Genomic DNA, 19,275 nt, shown 5'->3' on the forward strand with positions numbered 1-19,275 from the left:
CCCAGGGGGCGGTGCCCACCCGCTCCCGCCAGACGGCCCCGCCCACACGACCTTCGGCCAGACTTGGCCCAGGGCTGTCTTCCTCGCGCGGCTGCGCGGCGGCGGGCGGAGGGCGGAGGGCGGAGGGCGGAGGGCGGAGGGCGGGTCTGCCATAGCACGCCTGGAATCCCTACGCGAGCTCGGCGCGCCAGAGAGGACCTCGGCTGCTGCAACATGACGCCCGCGCCGCGCACTCTGGAGCTCTTCTACGATGTGCTGTCCCCCTACTCCTGGTTGGGCTTCGAGGTGACTCTGGGAGCCCCCTCGGCCGGGGCTTGGAGGGCAAGGGCGGAGGCAAGGGCGGGAGCGGGGCGCGGGGACCGAAGTCTCGTGAAAGGCCTGGCGCTGCCGGACGGGGTTTAGGACACGCGATAGAGAGGTGAAGCGCTGAAGGTCACTTTGTGTTTTTAAACGGGATACGGTCGCTGGGTCCAGGTCGAGCCTTTATATTCTAAGGCAGTGGTTTCCCACGGCGGTTTGGAAGAAGACGGGTAACTCCAAAGTATCAAAGAGAATTCCATGGCACTGCCACCACTTTTGGGGGGCTGAGAGTGAAAAGTATGGAAGCCGTCCACAGAAAGATCCTGCGATCGATTTCTTGGGACGGAGCAAAGTTCATGGGATCGATTTCTAGCAATGAAATTTAGGGTATCCACAGAACCCCTACTCTGCGCTTAGCCATCTTCACTCTCTCCATCTGACACAGTGGCTCCCCATCTCTGTCTCTGCAGGTCCTGTGCCGATATAAGAAGCTCTGGAACATCAACCTGCAGTTGCGCCCGAGCCTCATTGCAGCGATCATGAAAGACAGCGGTGTGAAGGCGGTCGCCTTTGGGACCGCGATTTGAGGGAGGGATGGCTTCAATTGGGTCTTTACATTGGCACCTGTAGCTCGTAATCTGCCCTCTGGTCAAAACCCAGGTAGCCGGCCCCCAAGCCTGGGACCCTCACGTGGTCTCTCACCAATGTCCCCAAATTGCCATTTGCAGGAAACCAGCCGCCAGCTCTGCTTCCCCGCAAAGCCCAATACCTGCAAAATGACATCAGGCTCCTGGGACAGCATATCCAGGTTCCCATCCAGCTCCCCAAGGATTTCTTCTCTGTGATCCTTGAAAAAGGTGAAGACAGTGGGATACAGAAGGGGTATCTAGTGAAAGGCAGCGCATTTGGAAACTAGTGGCAGGAAGTAAGGGCTGGCAACCACATGAAACTGAAACAAACCTGGGGGAAACGCAGGTCAGAGTTGAGTCAGCAGAAGCTTATGGGGACAGAAGGGGAGAAAGAGCAGGTCAAATTGGCTATGAGAAATTTGGGTGGGAGGCTGAGGGCAACTGAGCTCTGGGGATGTCAGAAGCATGAAAGAGCTGGTCCTTCATCAGAAACAAGCCAGGAGAGCCCACCTCTGAGTACCTCTGCCCTGCAGGAAGTTTATCAGCCATGCGATTCCTCACCGCTGTGAACCTGGAGCACCCAAAGATGCTGGAGAAAGTGTCCAGAGAACTATGGATGCGCGTCTGGTCACGAGTGAGGACAGAACTCTGGGAACCTGCTTGGGAGACCCTGGATGGTGTTCTGACCCTCCCCAGAACCATTTCCAGCATCCTGGTCCTGCCTTTCCCTCTTGTTCACTGGCCTACTTGTCCCCCATCTCCACCCTCTCCACCTCCTTCCTGCTGAGTGTTCTCTTCTTCTCAGGATGAAGACATCTCGGAGCCCAAGAGCATCCTGGCTGTGAGTATCCTGGCTTGTCCCCACTCCTCTCATAGCAAAGCTGAGAACAATTGGTGTTTAGGGGCAGAGAGGGCACAGATTTCATATTCAGTGCAAGAGGTCATAGTTATTAGGGGAGAAAGCAGGTCTGTGTTTGGGAAGCCAAATTACTGAAAGGTTGGAACTAGGAGGACACACAGAAGATTATCTCATGGTTGAAAGGGGAAGTGCAAACTTCTGCATGGGTAGAATTTATCTCATGAAGGAGTCAGTGGGAGAGAGCTGTTAAATGGTGGCATCCCCAGATGGGGAGGGATGAAGCATTGGCAATCTTGGCCCCAGAGACTCCAACACAGACCACACCAACATAGCCAGAGTAGAAAGCAGGAGACTTTACAGACAGACTTTAAAGAGACTAAAAGAGATAACCGGCTCAAGCCAGAATTATACAAAAGCCAGAGTGAAAACAAATAGAAATAGCTCAAAACATTGGAATGTGTGCCAGCCATCGATGAGGTATATAAAAACTTAAGTTTTTCATTGGAATTAAATCGGGAAATTCAAAATAATAATTTCCCTGCAGTTTACAAAATGATAGTCGAAGCATATTCAGATTTAATACATAAGATGGCAAATCACCAAAAGTACACATACAAAGAATGGCCAATATATTCCTCCACTGTTTTTATTCCTGCAGAGTATATGCCCAGGCTTGCCTTTCCACTTATGAACAATCCTTTCCCATGCCATCATAAACTCTTTGAAAGTACCATTCTTAGTTTCTACGTAGCATTGCATTTAGTGGGCAATTTTGTTTTTTTGTTTTTTAAGCATTTTGTTTACTTAACCATTCCCCTGTTGTTGAACATTTGGTCTGGGACACAATTCTCTCATGTAGACAAGTACGAGAAAGATAGTGTCACGTTAGAATACACTGCATAACTTTGTGTTTCCTCCTCCAGGTTGAGGAGGTCAAGCAGCAGTGGTTCTCATCCTCAGCTGTATATTTAAGTCCCCTAGAGCACCTGGACACTGCCTACCAAAAGTTCTGATGTAATTGTTCCAGGGGGTGATTTGTGAATGGGATTTTTTAAAAGCTCCCTCGGGAGATTCTAACGTGCAGCCAAAGTTAAGAACCCCTAATCCCAAACGATACCAACAAACCCCATACTGAAGCCTTTGTTATTGTTAGCCATGCAGGAAGCTGTATCCCTGTGCTCTGCTCAGAAGTCCTCCAGAAATTCCATGAGAATTTGTAGCCTAGCCCTTGAGTCAGAAGAGCACAAGATATTCAAGAATTCTGAGAAATAAGAAGGCAAAAGCCCAGACTTACTGTCAGGGGACCTGGATTCTAGCATTGGCTCTGCCACTAACAAGCTCTTTAATGCCAACCAAGTCATGGACTACTTCTGGATAACAGTCCCTTCACTGGTTTCTAAGATGCCCCCTGGCTTTAAATTTCTACAGCTATGACTCTGCCACCTGTTCTTTCCACCAGTCTCAAGATTTTGCCCCTCTTAGCAAAGCTAGACCTCCACTTGTGGGTGGACAAAGGCCTTACCATGAAGATGGGAGCAGAAAATAAAAAGACCAGAATTTTCTGGTCCCACTAATTCAGACACAGTTGTGTTCCCTACCACATGCCCTCAGGCTGCAGAGAAAGCTGGCATGTCTACAGAACAAGCCCAGGGACTTCTGGAAAAGATCTCAACACCAAAGGTGAAGAACGAGCTCAGGGATACCACCAACGCAGCCTGCAAATACGGGGTGAGCAACTCCTGATGTGGGTCCCCAGCCCCAGTGCTGGAGACAGGATGAGAATCTGCTGGGTCCCCATGCACCTGTCCCAGAAGTTGCTCCCAGCATGAGTCCTCCCAGCTCCCAGTCAACCCTCATCCTCTCCCTTCCCAACCCATAGTCCATGGAGAAAAAGGGAGGGAGCTGGATGGCAAGAAGAAAGACAACATCTGAGAGTTAAAACCAGAAAACTCCTTAGAGCCAAGGAACTTCTTAGCAATCACATCTTTGGCTACTTTGCTTCTATGACCTCAGACAAGTATTGACTCTTAGCCTTTGACCCCAGCCTAATAAACACCTGCTCCATCACTGCTTTCTCCAGGCCTTTGGGCTGCCTGTCACCGTGGCCCATCTGGATGGCCAAACCCACATGCTGTTTGGCTCTGACCGGATGGAGTTGCTGGCACACCTGCTGGGTAAGTTACAGGTTCGTGGTGAGCTGCCCTTGACCCCAGCCCCACCCCATTATATCAGTGGACCAGAATGACAGATGCAGAGCAAAACATATTCTATGCATTTCCAACAATGAAGCCTCATACACAGGGGTCCTCAAAGTTGAATGGGGAGAGGCCACCTTCACCCCCACAGAAAAGAAGGAAGCCAAGCAGAGGTCTCCTTAGAAAACCCCTGAGGCTTGTGGGGCCAGCCTCTAACATATGTGATTTTCTCCATCTAGGAGAGAAATGGATGGGCCCTGTGCCTCCAGCCATAAATGCCAAAATTTAAGGATGGCCAAGGGAAGCAAAACTACTGGAGTAAAAAAGTAGATAATCTGCTTACGCTTCTTCCACTGTGTGACACTAGCATTCTGGTTTTCCTGTCTGACAGCGGTTCCTCTGTGGCCCTGGGGATGCCGGGGAGGGGGACTGCGTGTTACATCATCTACCTTAGTCTCATGACTGCTTTTACTTGCGTGCCTCACAAGTGCCTTTCAAGAGCCCCAAACTCTACTTTCTCTCAGAATAAACCTAACATCATCAGGCAGAATATTTCTGTGTCCTGTCTGGTGTTTGTGTGTTCTTCCTACTGTCATATTCTGTCCACTCTGAGTGTTTCTAAACAGCTTTTTCTGTACTGCCAGCCCCACTGCTGCCCTCAGGGCAGCTTGTGTGGAAGGAGCAGGAAACCATCCCTCTTCAGGGACCGAAAACTAAATAACCAGTTTGGTACCTACTGCCTTCTAACCAGTCATGGTGCCTGAGAGGGAGCCAGAGCATGGCTGAGCTTCTACCCAGATATTTGAACAGCTCCAGCTACACTGACCAGCAGAACAAGGGCAAGGCAGCACAGGGAGACAGGCTGGAGTTGCCATGGCCTGGGCAAGGTGCTCATCCCACAGAGTTCCCTCACCCACAAAGCAGATTTCGAGAAAATCCCAGGGCCTCTCTCCCTGGAACCCCTGTTCCTTCCCATACAAACGTATAGTTTTCCCACTCAGTTATTTATCCAAAGGCCCGGCTCTGTGCCAGCTATGCAATAATCAGAATACCCTGTGTTTCAACAATCTTTGGACTTCTTTGAGAATACTCTTTATTCAAAGCTGAAACCACACTTAGGCATCTGTTGGAAACCAGGTGTGGAGTTTTTGATGGCTCAAAGGTTGAGAGGCTTTAAGAGGGGATGCCTTGTTCCCTCCCTCTGGCTCTTTCTAATCTCCAAGCTCATTTGCCCCTTTTATTCCCCATCATTTTCTGTTTTCCTCCTCTCCCCTTTTCCATTATTCCAGCATACTCTTGGATTTCAAGTTATCCTTACTAGGCTTAGCTGCTAACTAACCAGAAGTACATTTCCAAGTACACACTCCATCTTTCAAAAGAGATATCGTGACATGTACATCTAATATTAATTTAAAATACGGGGAAATGTCCAATAGTAAGAAACCTAAGAGCAAATTAAAATGTTACGTCTCATGTATTTATGTTATATATTCAAGTATATAGAAGTTCTCATCTATGCTGAGAGGACAGTAGTGGAGACAAAGTTTTATGAATAAAGGTGCTGATCTCAGCATTGTTTGTGGTATCAAGTACCTTAAATATCTAACAATAGGCAGATGCTTGAATAGTTATGGTACATCCAGGATGTAATGTTTCATAACTATCAAAAACTACACTTGTAAAGAATTTTAATGCTGGAAATTCTTGGGATATATTATTAATTGGAAAAAAAAGATTAAACTACATGCTATGATCTCAATTACATGTTGACTTATAAAAAAATATTACAGAGGAAATCAATTTATTAATCCTGGAATAAAATATGCCAAGATGTTTCCATTTCATTTGTAGACTTTTTGAAATGATCATCTTTTCTGGCAAACAAAAATGTATATATTTAATGAAAAAATACAAGAACTTCTGGATTCACATTTGGCTACAATTGTGCATCCTTCCCATTGTTTTTGAAACATTATCAGTTGCTTAACTTAATCCCAAATTTTATCCCAGGCTAATGTGAACTAATCTCTTACTGTAGACGCAGGCATTTCCCAGGTCTGCCCAGTCTTCCTTCAAAGGTCTAACATCCTATTTTCCTAATCCAATAGTAAATGTAATCTTCTCTGGAGGAATGAGACAATTTCTAGACTAAACCTTACAAACACGCTCTGGATTATAATGTCTGAACTTCTGCCAAATAGAATCCAAAACAAGTGTATTAGGGTTCTCCAAAGAAACAGAAACAGTACTACCCTTGAAATCATTGTTGCATTATATGCTAACTAACTTGGATGTAAATTTTAAAAAATAATAAAATTTTTAAAAACATAAAAAAAAAACAAAAAACCCAGAAACAATAGGGTATTTACCCATGTATATAAAAGAGATCTATTATCAGGGGTTGGCTTACATGACTATGGAGGCTAAGAAGTTCCACCATCTGCCATCTGCAAGCTGGAGGCCTGGGAAAGCGGGCTGGTGGTGCAGTTCTAATCCAGAATCCAAAGCCTGAGAACCAGCAGCACCTGTGTCTGAGGGCAACAGAACATGCATGTCTCAGTTCAAACAGAAAGAACAAGTTTGCCCTTTGCTTTTTTGTGCCATTCAGGCCCTCAATAAACTGGATGATGCCCACCCACACTGGTGAGGGCCACCTTTACTCAGTCTACCGATTCAAATGCTAATCTCTTCTAGAAGCACCCTCACAGGCACACCCAGAAGTATTGTTTTATCAGCTCTCTGGGCATCCCTTAGCTCAGTCAAGTTGACACATGAAATTAACCATCACAGTGAGAAAGGGGAAAGCCCCCAAATGCAGCTGTATTTTTAAAATAAAGGAACACTCTTCTAATCCAAAAGCTTCATACTTAGTTCCTTCCTCTCCTCCCCTTCTGATCAATAGTTGTAGTGTAATATAAAATTCATAGTTATGTCAATACTTAGAATACTGAACCACTATCTTGCACTGGAGTTCAAATTCCAGGCTTACCAAAATAACATTATACTTCTAAAACAAACTTAGGTAGAACTTCTAGAATGGTATTTTTTGACAGACTCGAAACACAAGTGTTAACAAACAACAAAAAGTATCACATTCATGTGGTAAAACAAAACAAAAAAAAACCCAGCAAGCTATCAAGTGAAGAGTCTCCCCTTTTTCATTTCCATTTGTACTCTCTGGTTTTTTTGTGTGTACCCAGAAATGTTTGTATTTTTTAACACATGAATGTCAGCCATAAGTCAGTGATTCAATATACCCTTCATCCAGTTTCCCCAATGGTAACATCTTGCACAGCTATAGTATAGTGACACAAACAGAACATTGACATTGACGCGATCCATCAACCCTATTCAGATTTCATCGGTTTTTCGTGCACTCATTTGTGTATATTTAGTTCTGTATTATTTTATTGTGCATGTGACCACCATCACAAGATATGAAATATTTTGAGCATAAGGGATCCTCATGCTCCCCCTTTTATAGCTAGCGCCACCTGCCCTCCCCACTTCTCTAAGCCCTACCAATGACCAATCTGTTCTTCGTATAGTTTTGTCACTTCAAGAGTGCCATATAAATGGAATCAGATTGGCTTATTTTCACTCAGCATATTCCCTTCAGATCCACACAAGGTGTTGCGTGTCTCTGGTTCTTTTTATTGCTGAGTAGTAGTTCGGGTATGGATGTGCCAATTTGTTTAACCTGTTGAAGGACACTTAGGTTGTTTCCAGTTTGGGGCTATTACAAATAGACCTGGTATGAATATTCTTGTACAGGTTTTTGTGTGCACACAAATTTTTGTTTTTCTGGGGTAAATGCCCAGGAGTACAGTTGCTGAGTCATATAAGTGCATGTTTAGTTTTATAAGAAACTGCTATACTTTTCCTAAGTGGCCATGCCACTAGAAATGCACGAGTGATCCAGTTTCTCTGCATCCTCACCAGCATTTGGTGTTACTGCTATTTTTTATTTTAGCCATTCTGATAGATGTGTAGTGATAGCTCACTGTAATTTTAATCTGCATTTCCCTAAGGGCTCATGAACATCTTTTTGTGTACGCTTTGCCATCTGTACATCCTCTCCAGTGAAATTTCTGTTCGTGCCTTTTGCCCATTTTCTAACTGGATTGACTGTTTTTGAAATGTCAATATTGTTCTTAATAGTATATTTTAAAAGAATGTACATTTTAAGACAACTGAGAGAAAGTAACAGAGACTGGATATTAGATGATACTAAGGAATTAAGTGTGATAATGGCAGGGTGGCAGGCACGAGTAAGTTCTCATCAATTGGAATTGCATTCTGAAACATTTAGGGTAGAGGTGATGTGCTGCCTTTTAAAAAGTTGGGGAGGTGGGGCGCCTGGGTGGTTCAGCTGGTTGAGCATCCAGCTCTTGATTTCTGCTCAGGTCATGATCCCAGGGTTGTGGGATCAAGCCCCAGTGTTAGACTCAGTGCAAGTGTGGAGCCTGCTTAAGATTCTCCCTCTCTCCCTCCCTCCCTCCCTCTGTCTCTCTCTGTCCTTTTGCCCCTCCCCCCCAAATGAAAAAAGTGGGGGAGGTGGAAAAAATAGATGAGACGATTATTGGAGCTGAGTGATGGGTACATGAAGAGTTCATTATACTATTCTTTCCTCATTTATGTGTGTTGGGATTATTTCCATAATAATGTCTTGAAAGTGTACTGAGGGGCACCTGGCTGGCTCAGTCAGTGGAGCTTATGACTCTTGATCTCAGGGCCATCAGTTCAAGCCCCACATAGGGTGTAGAAATTACTTTAAAAAAGCGGGGGAGGTGCCTGGGTGGCTCAGTCAGTTAAGCATCCAATTCTTGGGTTTGGCTCAGGTCATGATCTCACGGTTCATGAGATTGAGCCCCACATCAGGCTCCATGCTGACAGCATAGGACAGCATGCTTGGGATTCTTCCTCTCTCCCTCTCTCTCTCTCTGCCCCTCCCCTGCTTGCAAGGTCTCTCTTTCTTTCTCTCTCTCTCTCAAAGTAAATAAATAAACTTAAAAAAAATGTACTGAAATTTAAATTCTGTGATATTACACATTTTCACATATCCCCATAGTACTGTGCACACAAGGTCAGCCTCAAGGACTTGCATCCTGTGCACTCACACAGGGCCCCATGACTGGTTTGATGCTCTGCCAGCACTGTCTTGCAATCCTTCATAATTTGGAGCAAGCGGCCCTGCATTTTCAGTTTGCACTGGACCCAACAAACTATGTACTGTATGTAGCTGTTCCTGTGAGCACATGATACATGCTGAGTAAATTCTTACCAAACAAATGGACCAAAGAAAAGAGGAGAAAGTGAGAGAAGGGAAAAAGAGATGGGAGGTGGCAAAAGAAGGAGATAACAAGGTCACAGAGGAGATGGGGGAAGTCTCGAAGTAGAAAAGGTGAACAGGGATTCCAGAAAATGATGCTGCCGGGTAAGTGCATGGAGAAAGTAGGAGTCCAACTGGAAGACAGGGACTTGGGGCCCATTATTTATCATTCTCCTTCTCAGAGGAAGCCTAGTCCTTCATTTGACTACGATTCCCAGGTATAAGCAGAAGTGAAAGCAGAAAGAAGTAGCCACTTGTACCCCAGGGAATTGGCGGCAGGGAAGCCAACTGGATGCTGTTCCTCACTCATCCCGTTACCTTAATCCCAGAGAGTTCCTTCAATGTGTTCACAAACGGGAAAACTGAAACCCCTGGCTTGGATCAGACTAATTCCCTCTTCCGCCAAGCCCATGTTCAAGGGTATGGCTGGCGCTAGCTGATGCCAGACCAAAAAAGACTGGAAAAGAGGGGGAGACAATTGAGGGAGGATCAGGGGATCCAAAGATCATGAATCACTAAATCAGTAAATATTTACTACCAACAAACGATACAAGCATTTATTGTCTACTCCACGCATAATGATGAGATGGACATAAAGAGAGTGTAGGGGCACCTGGGTGGCTCAGCGGTTAAGCATCAGACTCTTGATTTAGGCTCAGGTCATGATCTCACAGTTCTCAGGATCAATCCCAGAGTTGGGCTCTGCTCCGACAGTGTGGAGCCTCCTTGGGACTCTCTCCCTCTCTCTCTGCCCCTCCCCTGCTCACAAGTGCACACATGCGCGCACACACACACTCTCTCTCTCTCTCTCTCAAGATAATAAACATTTTTTTTAAAAAGGAGTGTAAACAAACCCCCTTTATATCCGTGATGTATTCCTGATCCCCACCCTTGTCAGCACCAAGTTTCTGCTCTCAGCAGCACTTTGTACCTTGTCTCTTTGTATCCTACCCTACGGTTAGTCATGTACACGCCTTTCCCCTTAGGGACAGTAAGCTCTTTGAGAGTGATATTCCTGTCAGATCTACTGAATATGCCTTGGAGTGTCCTGTGTAGCAAGTGAACAGTAAAAATTTATTGAACCCAAGTTTGATAACTCACTGTTGATCAGGGTGTGGGCCAATAGGTAACCCTGCAATGTGAGTAGGAGTATGAATATTTGCAACTCCTTTCGAGAGCACATGGTGGTATTTATTAGAAACTTCACTTTCAGGATTTTTTCTGAATCACACATATGAATAAAAACACGTATAGGAATATGTGAGGGCAACTGGCTGGCTCAGTCTTGATAGAGCATGTGACTTGATCTCAGGTCTTGAGACACATTGCATGTGGAGCCTACTTAAAATAAAATTAAAAAAAAAAAAAGAAATATATGAATTGCAAAATCCTGGAAACAAACCAGCTGGTTATCAGATAATTAAATGTTTATGGTTCAATAAATTGTTGTTCCATAAAACAGAAACCATTTTTAAGAATATAGTAGATGGGAAAAAAAAGCAAAACAGTGGTTGCCTATGGGGTTGACTGAAGGGGGCTTGCAGGGAACTTTGGATGATAGTAGTGTTTTGTATCTTGATTGGAATTTGGGTTCCACAAGTATAAGTCTTTATCAAAACTTATGGAATTGCCCACTGAAAATTTGTGCATTTTACTGTAGACCAATCTTATTTAAAAAGAAAACAAGTTAACTAATATTTAACTCTAGTTACTTTTATGCATGAAAAAAGGTTAAATAGCTTATCAAAGGTCACACAGTTAGTAATTGGTAGAAATGAGATTTGAAACCTGGTCTGGCCATCTCCAAAAATATGTGCTTAACCGCAACCACGATACCTTCTTGTCTTCTCTTATTTAGGGACATATTCATGTGGGACATTTTTGCCACTATCTACAGACATCTTTTATAAACACAATGTATTATTTGTACTGGGCAACAATTACACTCAACTTCTCAAATTTGAGAATCACTTTTGTGGCTTAGTGCTGAATATCTGAGCTAGAGGGACAGCCTGAACCTCATATTCACTCAGCACATTGCCAGTGAGCTTTGTGTGGTATTACAACTAGTTGCTGAGTGATAACGTGTATTTATCCTTACATACTTGAGAATTTATGATTTATCGGAAGCATTTCCATTCAAGAAATATCAATGATGCTGATACAATTCACATTAAATCATTTATCCCCTTCCCTACACATTTGAAAGAGCGGTGGGTAAGGCAGCTAACACAGAGAAAAACACTTTCAACTGAGTTAGGAGGTCAAGATTCTGAGTTTGATTCTAACTAAATAAATCATGTACTTTCTCTGAGCTGGTTTCCTCCTCTGTAACATGAAAATGATAATCAGACTTACCTACATGACTGTTATTAAGGATCAAATGAGATCGGACCAAATTGTTTCTACACATACACATTCCCACCTACACCCTTTAAAAAAAAAAGTCACCCGCACATTGGGCTTCTAGAGCTATTCAGGTAAGAGCCTTATCTTTTGTAATCACTCTTAATTAGCTCCTAAAAGATAAACATATACTGCTACAGAGCCTGAAATCTTAATTTCCATTCTTGCCTTATATGTTGATAACCTTACTTAATCTTCTCATAATCTCTTTTGCTGCCTTTGCTGTCAGAAGGTCAACCTTTTCTTAAGATGCCAAACAATGAGGAAAATAGCATCTAACCACTCCTCCATGGAAACCCCAGAGTAATGATCTCAGAATGTCATAAGTATGGGGGCGCCTGGTGTCTCAGTCAGTTAAGTGTCCAACTCTTGGTTTCGGCTCATGTCATGATCTCACAGTTCATGGGATTGAGCCCCATGTCAGGCTCCATGTCAGCATGGAGCTTGCTTGGGATTTTCTCTCTCCCTCTCTCTCTGCCCCTCCCCTGCTCACTTGTACACTCTCTCTCTCTCAAAATAAACAAATAAACTTAAAAAAAAAAAGAATATCATAAGTGTTTTGTTAAATTATCATTATTAAGGTGGCCAAAAAACAGTGTTTATAGTCAGATGACATGGCGGTTAAGAGCCAGGTTTCTGCACTGGGACTATGGGTTCAAATCTTGACCCCACCCTTGATTAGCTATATATTTTCCTCAAGTTTCTGACCTCACCTATAAAATGAATATAATAATTATAACTACCTCTTATTACACTATATTTTAAATTAATTTGTATAAAGCATCCAGCATAGTGAGTAGTACACAAAAAACACTCCACACATGTTGGCTATAAGTATAACACAGACCCACATTCAGAAACACCAAATCACAAGTATATGGAGACACAGAGAAGCACAGGGCGGGTAGACATCCATTATCATTCACAGGAAGTCTGTCAGTTATCTCTGCTTCTCCCTCCTTCCCTCACCTCCCACTTCTCTTCACCATCGTCCCCCAAAATGGCACAGTGGGCCAGCCTAGAGCGGTAATCCAACTGCTCACAAGATGATTTGCAGAGGCAGGCAAGTAGAAAACAAAATGACTAATAGTATCCTTAGCACTCATACTAAGTTGGTGAAGGAAAAGAGGAAAAGTAAAACCTTTGGAAAGAAGTTTGGCCATATGTATTCAAGGCAACAAAAGCTTTCTTTCACGTTGTCTTGATGACATTTCTTAGATTGAACCGGAGTAAATAATCCAAAAAGAAGGTAAAACTATATGTAAGAAGATGTTCATTGTAGCATTTTTTTTTTTTTTTAATTCTGAGAGAGAGTACGCATGCACATGCAAGCAAGTAGGGGAGGGGCAGAAAGAGAATCCCAAGCAGGCTTCAAGCTGTCAGCGCAGAGCCCAACGTGGGGCTCGAACTCACGAACGCTGAGATCATGACCTGAGCTGAAATCAAGAGTTAGACACTCAACTGACTAAACCAACCAGGAGCCCCATTGTAGCATCATTTTTAAAACAGATTTATAGAAGCATAATTCACCCTTTTGAAGTGTAAAATTCAGTGGGTCTTTTTTTAGTATATTCGCAGAGTTGTGCAAGCAACACTAATTTTAAAAGCTTTTCATTACCCTCAGAAGAAATCCGTTAGGAGTTACTCCCCATTCCTCTCTCTCTCAGCTCCTGGCAATCATTAATCTCCTTTCTGTCTCTTAAAGCAGTTGATGATCAACAACAACAACCAAAAAAAATAAATAAAAAATAAGAAAATAAACTCATTGTTACCAAGTAACATAACATAAAGGTATGCTAAATTATGGTACATCCATTCAGTATTATGTGGCTGTTAAAAATTACCACAACAAAGACTGTACCAAAAGGTGAAGTATATACATGATATAATGTTTAGTATTTTTTAAAGATACAAAATTATGAATACACTCTAATTTCAACCAGTGTGTGGACAGACTAGAAGAAATGTGTAGAAATTTTAAATGGCCATGTTAGAATAATGAGATAGTGGGTGTTTTTTCTTTATAGTCTTTAAATATTTTTGCAAGATTTTATATTTAAGAAGTAGAATTTTTAGGAAATCTACTTAATGTAGATTAACGTAACAGAGAATACATTGAAAGGCCCAGCCAGCCAGCCAGCCAACAATCCAGCCTTTCTGACGTGGACCCGGTTTTTAACTAGCAAGCCTCTCTAGTGTAGGCTCCTTCTGGTAACCAAGAGCCTCATGCACAAAGATCTCATTCTCCCAACTGCAAAGCCTGTAAAAGCCTGAACTGTAGACATTCAGTCTCCCCCTTTGACTCTCTTGCCTCTCAGCCTACGCTCCCTGCCATGTCCCTGTCCAGGGACTCACTCCTTAACAAAGCCCTCTTACTTATCACACATACCAATGACTCTTGGCCAATTTCCTTCTATTAATATATTAACTGCAGATGCAAATCCTTCTGATCACATACTTTCCTTTTATGGGACCAACAGTATGGAAATTGGTGTAAACAAAACAACCAGCTCCCCCCCTCCCACTCTCCATTCCCACTTCCTGTAGAGACACAGCTCATTTAGACTAGCACAGCCTTCCCATTACATCTTCTCCCTCCCTCTATCTGTGGGAGAGTCATCATTGATAGCCCACCATTGTACACACCTGCACTCCACTCCAGGCCCCTCGTCCTCATCTTCATCCTTCTTCCCTCCTCTCTCCCTCTCTCTCTCACTCTCACACACACATACATACACTTCATACATCCTCTGATGCAGCAGCCCTGGCTATGCCCCACAACTGTCCGTGGGATTAGATTTGTGCCCCACTATCTCCTACTTCTTTCAGTTTGTCCAAAGTCCCGGAACCCAGCCTCCTCTGTCCTGCTCTGTTTCTCAAGAAAAAAGTGTGCCTCCATCCTCTCTACACCTCCCAACACCTGCCTCACCTTGACTTATTGTCAGGGTTCCCCTTAAAAGACTGGGTCCTTGGGGCTCCTGGGTGGCTCAGTCAGTTAAGTGTCCAACTTTGGCTCAGGTCATGATCTCACTCACGGCTTGTGAGTTTGAACCATGCATTGGACTCTGTGCTGACAGCTCAGAGCCTGGAGCCTGCTTCAGATTCTGTGTCCCCCCCGCCCCTCTCCCCTTTCCCTGCTCATGCTCTGTCTCTGTCTCTCTCAAAAATAAATAAGCATTAACAACAACAAAAAAAAAAAGAGTGGGTCCTGGATCTCCAATGGGTGGTGAGGCCAGGCAAAATGGTAGCCTTCTAATGAGAGCATTCGACTTTGTTTAGTGAGCACCTAACATGTGTCAGAAACCAATGTCAGTTGCAGGGATTCAGAAAGTATTGAAACTAATCACTCACTTTGAAAAGCTCACAGTGGGAGCACCTGGGTGGCTCAGTTGGTTAAGCGTCAGACCCTTGGTTTTGCCTCAGGTGATGATCTTGAGGTTTCGTGAATTCAAGCCTAGCCTTGGGCTCTGCGCTGACAGCCTGCTTGGGATTCTCCCTCTCTCCCTCTCTCTCTTCTCCTCCCCTACTTGTGCTGTCTCTGCCTCTCTCAAAATAAATAAATAAACTTAAAAATTTTTAAAGAAAAGCTTACAGTGGAAGAAAGGTGTGTAAACAGAAAATTACTAAATAAACAGCTAAAGGCTTAAACAGGGGTAGGAAGGAATGCTCTAGATACACTGTGGAGGCAGCCTCCACAGTAGGCATCACCCTGGATGTGGCTTTTGAAGAATCAAGAGTCAAGTGGGCCAAGAAGCATACACCAAAATGTCTTACAGGCCTGCAGAAAACAAGTTCACAGAAACGGTACTTTGGCAGCAGCTGAAGCAGGACACGCCATCCCATGCCCACAGCAAACCATGCAAAGCACTATGTGATCTAGAGAGATTAAATAAATTGTGGCCTCCGCTCCTAGGCATTAAATACATTACCTAAATATAAGACAAACTATTCAGAATACAGTGTGCTTTGAGCAGAGGTGGAAACTGAATATAACTCTGGTCCTAAGTACAAAGATCACTGAGGTGGGGGTGGGGGTGACAGGAGCACTCTCATTAAGGCACGGGTACGGGGTGGGTGGAGTAAAAACCAAAAAAGAAAAAAAAAAAATCAAGGTGGGGCAATAGCAGGTCAAGTGGAAGCAGAAAGAGGAGGAAGCCTACGCCAGGAACTGAGGGATTGGAACAGAAAAGTGGGTGGAGCCAGTGGGCTCCACCCCCGCCTCCTCCGGCTTGGCTACAACCTACTTTCTGCGGAGTCGTTCCAGACAGGTGAGAGAGGAACTTCTAAGACCGGTGAGAAGGGTAGGGGGGGGTTGGGTTCAAGAAGGGGGATTGGAGTTAGGGTTAAAGAAGGGGGTCTGGGCCCTACCTAGAGTCTTTGGCTTCTTGATAGCAGAGTTCAGGGAATTCCTGATGGGTTGGTTTTGGGGTGCTGCTAACCAGGTGTTGCTGCTTCTCCCCACCAGCCTCCCAGTCCTTGTGGTAACTTCAGACAGGAAGTTTGAAATCTGAGCTTACGGAGTTAAGGCCCATAGAGGATGGGGTACCCTGGCAGGTGCGGAGTATAGAGAGATCAGGAGTTATCTGGGCCTCCAGTTATCCGGGCTCCATCTGGGCCTCCAATAGATGGAGGCCTTTGTAAGAGGCCCTCTCATATAGTTGTGTCCCTGTGGCTTTGTCGGGTCCATGTACATTTTCTCCATCCAACCAGAGCACGGGCTGAGTAGAGGAAATGGGAAGATGGAGTGAGACAGGGTAATGGTGCTCCTTCCCAACTTCTCTCCCCAACAGGGTCTAAGTGGGGAGACGGGGAGGTAGGGTGGAGGTCCAGTGCAGAGCAATTATAGAGAAAAGGCAGGGTTTGCCTCATTACCTGGATTCCACAGATGCTGGTGAGCACCAAAGCCCCAGGCAGGGCCAGCCAGGACTGGGTCTTGGATGGTGTAGAAAGATAGAGCTGGAAGAGACACTGCAAGGAAGAAGGAAGAAGGAAGGAAGGCAGGGCCATTACACAGTAAGTTGCATGAAAGATCCTGGGTTTATTTCCTGGCTACTCCACACGCACTGATACCCTGGCACTCTGATTGATCCTAGAGAGAATTACAAAGCTGAAGGGAACCCTGAAGGTCCTATATTTTGGCCATTTATTTGATTGGAGACTGAAGAACCTGAGACCCAAAGTTGTCTGATATGGTTACTGCGGAATCTGACCTGGCCGGGACGCCAGTTGCTAGTTTAGACACAATACCTGTGTGTCTTTTTGCAGGAGCCTGGGGAGGGGCCATGGTGCCAAGACAGTTTTGGGGGAGACTGGAGAAGCCGCTTCTCTTCCTGTGCTGCGCCTCCTTCCTCCTGGGGCTGGCTTTGCTGGGCATACAGCCAGACATCGCCCCTGTTGCTTATTTCTTTCTCACCTTGGGTGGCTTCTTCTTGTTTGCCTGCCTCCTGGCCTGTATTCTGGAATGGGGGTTCCGATCAATGCAGACCGAGAATTCGGGGGCCTCAAGCAATGCACGGTGAGTTAAGGGGCGGGCAGAATTCTAGGAATACACGATGGCCCCTTTTTCCTGGTGTCCCTCTAGTCTCTCAGGCATATAGCTCTGCTTCCCTGTTACTAGTATCAATGAGGGGGTGGGGGGTGGGGTTAGTGGAAGGTTCTTTTGCCAATAGAAGACAGTAAAGCGGAAAAGGACTCCACACAGGAGGCCACCAGTGATTTTATTTCTCCTCCCTCAGCGACAACGAAGCCTTTGAGGTGCCAACCTATGAAGAGGCTGTGGTGTTGGAATCACAGTGCCGCCCCCAAGAGCTGGGTCAACCACCCCCCTACAGCAGTGTTGTAATCCCCCCAGTACTTGAGGAAGGACAGCCTGGCCATCCAGAAGGGCCCGAAAGAGCTAGACTGGAAAGGCGAGTGGGCTCAGAGGGATCTATGACCTCAGGAAACCCTGGAAGAGCTCCAATCAGCCTTCGGCTTCGGGGACCCCGAGCTGTGTCCACTGCTCCTGATCTGCAGATCTTGGGGATGCCCCCCAAACTGGAGCCTCTTACCCCACCCCCTGACTATGATGTCAGCTTTGGTCAACCTGATGATGTTTTCTTTGAAAACAACCGGACACCCCCCTAAAAGACTATGCCAGGATATATCCTCTCTGCGCCAGACTCATTCATTCATTTGACCAACATTTCCCAGTGCCTGCCACGTATCAGGAACTCTGTTTCCACGTGGGGAACTTAACACAGAGGGGAGTCAGGCTATCCTAAGCCTCTCCCAGCTGAGATGTACATAGCACTGTTGGAGTCTTCGAGTAACATTCAGTGACCTACCCCATATCCGATATTTCCAGAGTTAGACGAGTATGAGAGGAGTGACCCAGAGAATCTGGAGAAGGAAGAAAAGAAACATCTGAGTGACAGCTATGTTGCTTCTGTTCTGGGTGCTTCATCTCTGTTAGCACAAGAAGACTTTCCCAGCCTTGTGAGGTATTACTGCCCTCATTTGAAAAATAAGGATCCCAAGGGTCAGAGGAGTTTGATAATTTGCACAGGGGCACACTGCTAGTAAATAGCATAAAAATGTTTACTCTTCTGATCCCAAAGCCTACTGTATTTTCAATACAAGGTCATCCACAAATCTCTCAATCTCTATCTTGAGCAACTGCTGGAGACAGGTGGGAGCCTTCCTAGGGACAGAGCGGTGGACCAGTTGTGTCTGCGGGCAGTGTGGGCTGATTGTGACCAGGAGTGTGCCCTCTCTCCTAGATGAGCAAAGCTAATCAAAGCCGTGATAGCCCCTGCTCCAGGTAAGGGGCAATTCCTGCCCTGGGGCTAAAGAGCAGTCTCCAGGGCAGGGTCCCCACCCCATTGGGAAACTGGAGTAAACTGCCCCGGGGGAGGGACTTCCGATTTTAAGACGAGTGGACAAGGATCAGAAAGGATGACAGGGGCTTGCCAGGGGTGGCGGAGTACCTGAGGGTCACTCTTGAATCACCTGCTATGAAGCGCTGGAGCCACATGCACGGTGTCTAACCGCTTAAGCCTCACCCCTGCACTCGGACCGCAGCATTTTACCCCCACCCCCACCCCCGGGTCCTGCTCGCTAAGATCCCAACAGAACACTAGATTTTCTGGAATCGTGCTTCGGCTGTAATGTAGGTTTTAGCCACTGGGAGCTGCTCGGCCATCGCTGACCCACCTTCCTCAGGGGTGCGCTCCCCACTCAGGCTTTCATCCACTGTGTGGTATCTGTGTAACGCCTAGTGCCCTCTATCTCCTCCTTATCCTGGCCCCAACAGTTCAACTTCAATAAAGCATAAAGTCCGCCAAAACCGTCTCAATAACGTTGCAATAGGCGGGTGAGACAGGGTGGGAGGCGCCGGAGAGGCATCCGCGATTTCCGCGGGAACCGACGACCAATCGGATTCCCGCGTAGGACGGGGTGTTTCCTCGCCTTCCCCCGCCCCTTCCCTTTCCGCCAAGAGCGCTCTCTCACCCCATTGGACGGCGTTTCTAGCGCGAGGGCTCTGTGCCTGCGCGCGCACTGGCGACGGCAGAG

The 19,275-nt window shown here is 45.5% G+C and overlaps 2 protein-coding genes and 1 long non-coding RNA gene across 7 annotated transcripts in view; 2 read left to right on the plus strand and 1 right to left on the minus strand.

The window, feature by feature from the left end:
* The window catches only part of LOC132679654 (uncharacterized), a 47,360-nt gene extending 28,163 nt beyond the window's left edge, over positions 1-19,197 (minus strand). Inside the window, exons 1-4 of one of the 2 annotated variants that reach the window (XR_009610259.3) lie at positions 18,916-19,197; positions 18,048-18,102; positions 16,594-16,689; positions 6,394-6,514 (exon numbers count right to left, since the gene is read on the minus strand). This is a non-coding gene — a long non-coding RNA (uncharacterized LOC132679654). The remainder of the gene's footprint in view (positions 1-6,393; positions 6,515-16,593; positions 16,690-18,047; positions 18,103-18,915) is intronic. The other variant, XR_009610260.3, reaches the window with a different exon arrangement.
* Positions 122-4,535, plus strand: GSTK1 (glutathione S-transferase kappa 1). The gene is made up of 8 exons (XM_060633376.3): positions 122-285; positions 771-852; positions 1,029-1,157; positions 1,463-1,563; positions 1,735-1,770; positions 3,400-3,516; positions 3,869-3,962; positions 4,223-4,535. The coding sequence occupies exons 1-8, from the start codon at positions 214-216 to the stop codon at positions 4,270-4,272; spliced, it is 681 nt and encodes a 226-aa protein (XP_060489359.1). The 5' UTR covers positions 122-213; the 3' UTR covers positions 4,273-4,535.
* On the plus strand, positions 14,637-18,312 carry TMEM139 (transmembrane protein 139). 4 transcript variants are annotated; one of them, XM_078438354.2, is made up of 3 exons: positions 14,637-16,013; positions 16,987-17,236; positions 17,457-18,312. In XM_078438354.2, exons 2-3 carry the CDS (start codon positions 17,004-17,006, stop codon positions 17,845-17,847), a joined length of 624 nt encoding a protein of 207 aa, XP_078294480.1. In that variant the 5' UTR covers positions 14,637-16,013; positions 16,987-17,003; the 3' UTR covers positions 17,848-18,312. The 4 variants fall into 4 exon arrangements, 3 of the variants coding, with proteins under 3 accessions (XP_078294480.1, XP_078294477.1, XP_060489358.1); XM_078438351.1 differs by lacking the exon at positions 14,637-16,013 and adding an exon at positions 16,621-16,734; XR_013552335.1 differs by lacking the exons at positions 14,637-16,013; positions 16,987-17,236 and adding an exon at positions 16,614-16,734 and having other exon boundaries at positions 17,457-17,566.
* Positions 19,198-19,275: the final 78 nt, after the last annotated feature.

The sequence above is a fragment of the Panthera onca genome, chromosome A2 (assembly GCF_046562875.1).
Source record: "Panthera onca isolate mPanOnc1 chromosome A2, mPanOnc1 haplotype 2, whole genome shotgun sequence".
In the NCBI taxonomy this organism is placed as follows: Eukaryota; Metazoa; Chordata; class Mammalia; order Carnivora; family Felidae; genus Panthera; species Panthera onca.

Excerpts from the sequence above, each read along its gene's own strand:
- TMEM139 (XM_060633375.2), top strand. The coding sequence starts at position 16,911 with ATGGTTACTGCGGAATCTGACCTGGCCGGGACGCCAGTTGCTAGTTTA. Across the intron at positions 17,237-17,456 it reads GGGGCCTCAAGCAATGCACG|CGACAACGAAGCCTTTGAGG; the intron begins GTGAGTTAAGGG and ends CTCCTCCCTCAG.
- GSTK1 (XM_060633376.3), top strand. The coding sequence starts at position 214 with ATGACGCCCGCGCCGCGCACTCTGGAGCTCTTCTACGATGTGCTGTCC. Across the intron at positions 853-1,028 it reads AGCGATCATGAAAGACAGCG|GAAACCAGCCGCCAGCTCTG; the intron begins GTGTGAAGGCGG and ends TGCCATTTGCAG. Across the intron at positions 1,158-1,462 it reads CTCTGTGATCCTTGAAAAAG|GAAGTTTATCAGCCATGCGA; the intron begins GTGAAGACAGTG and ends TCTGCCCTGCAG.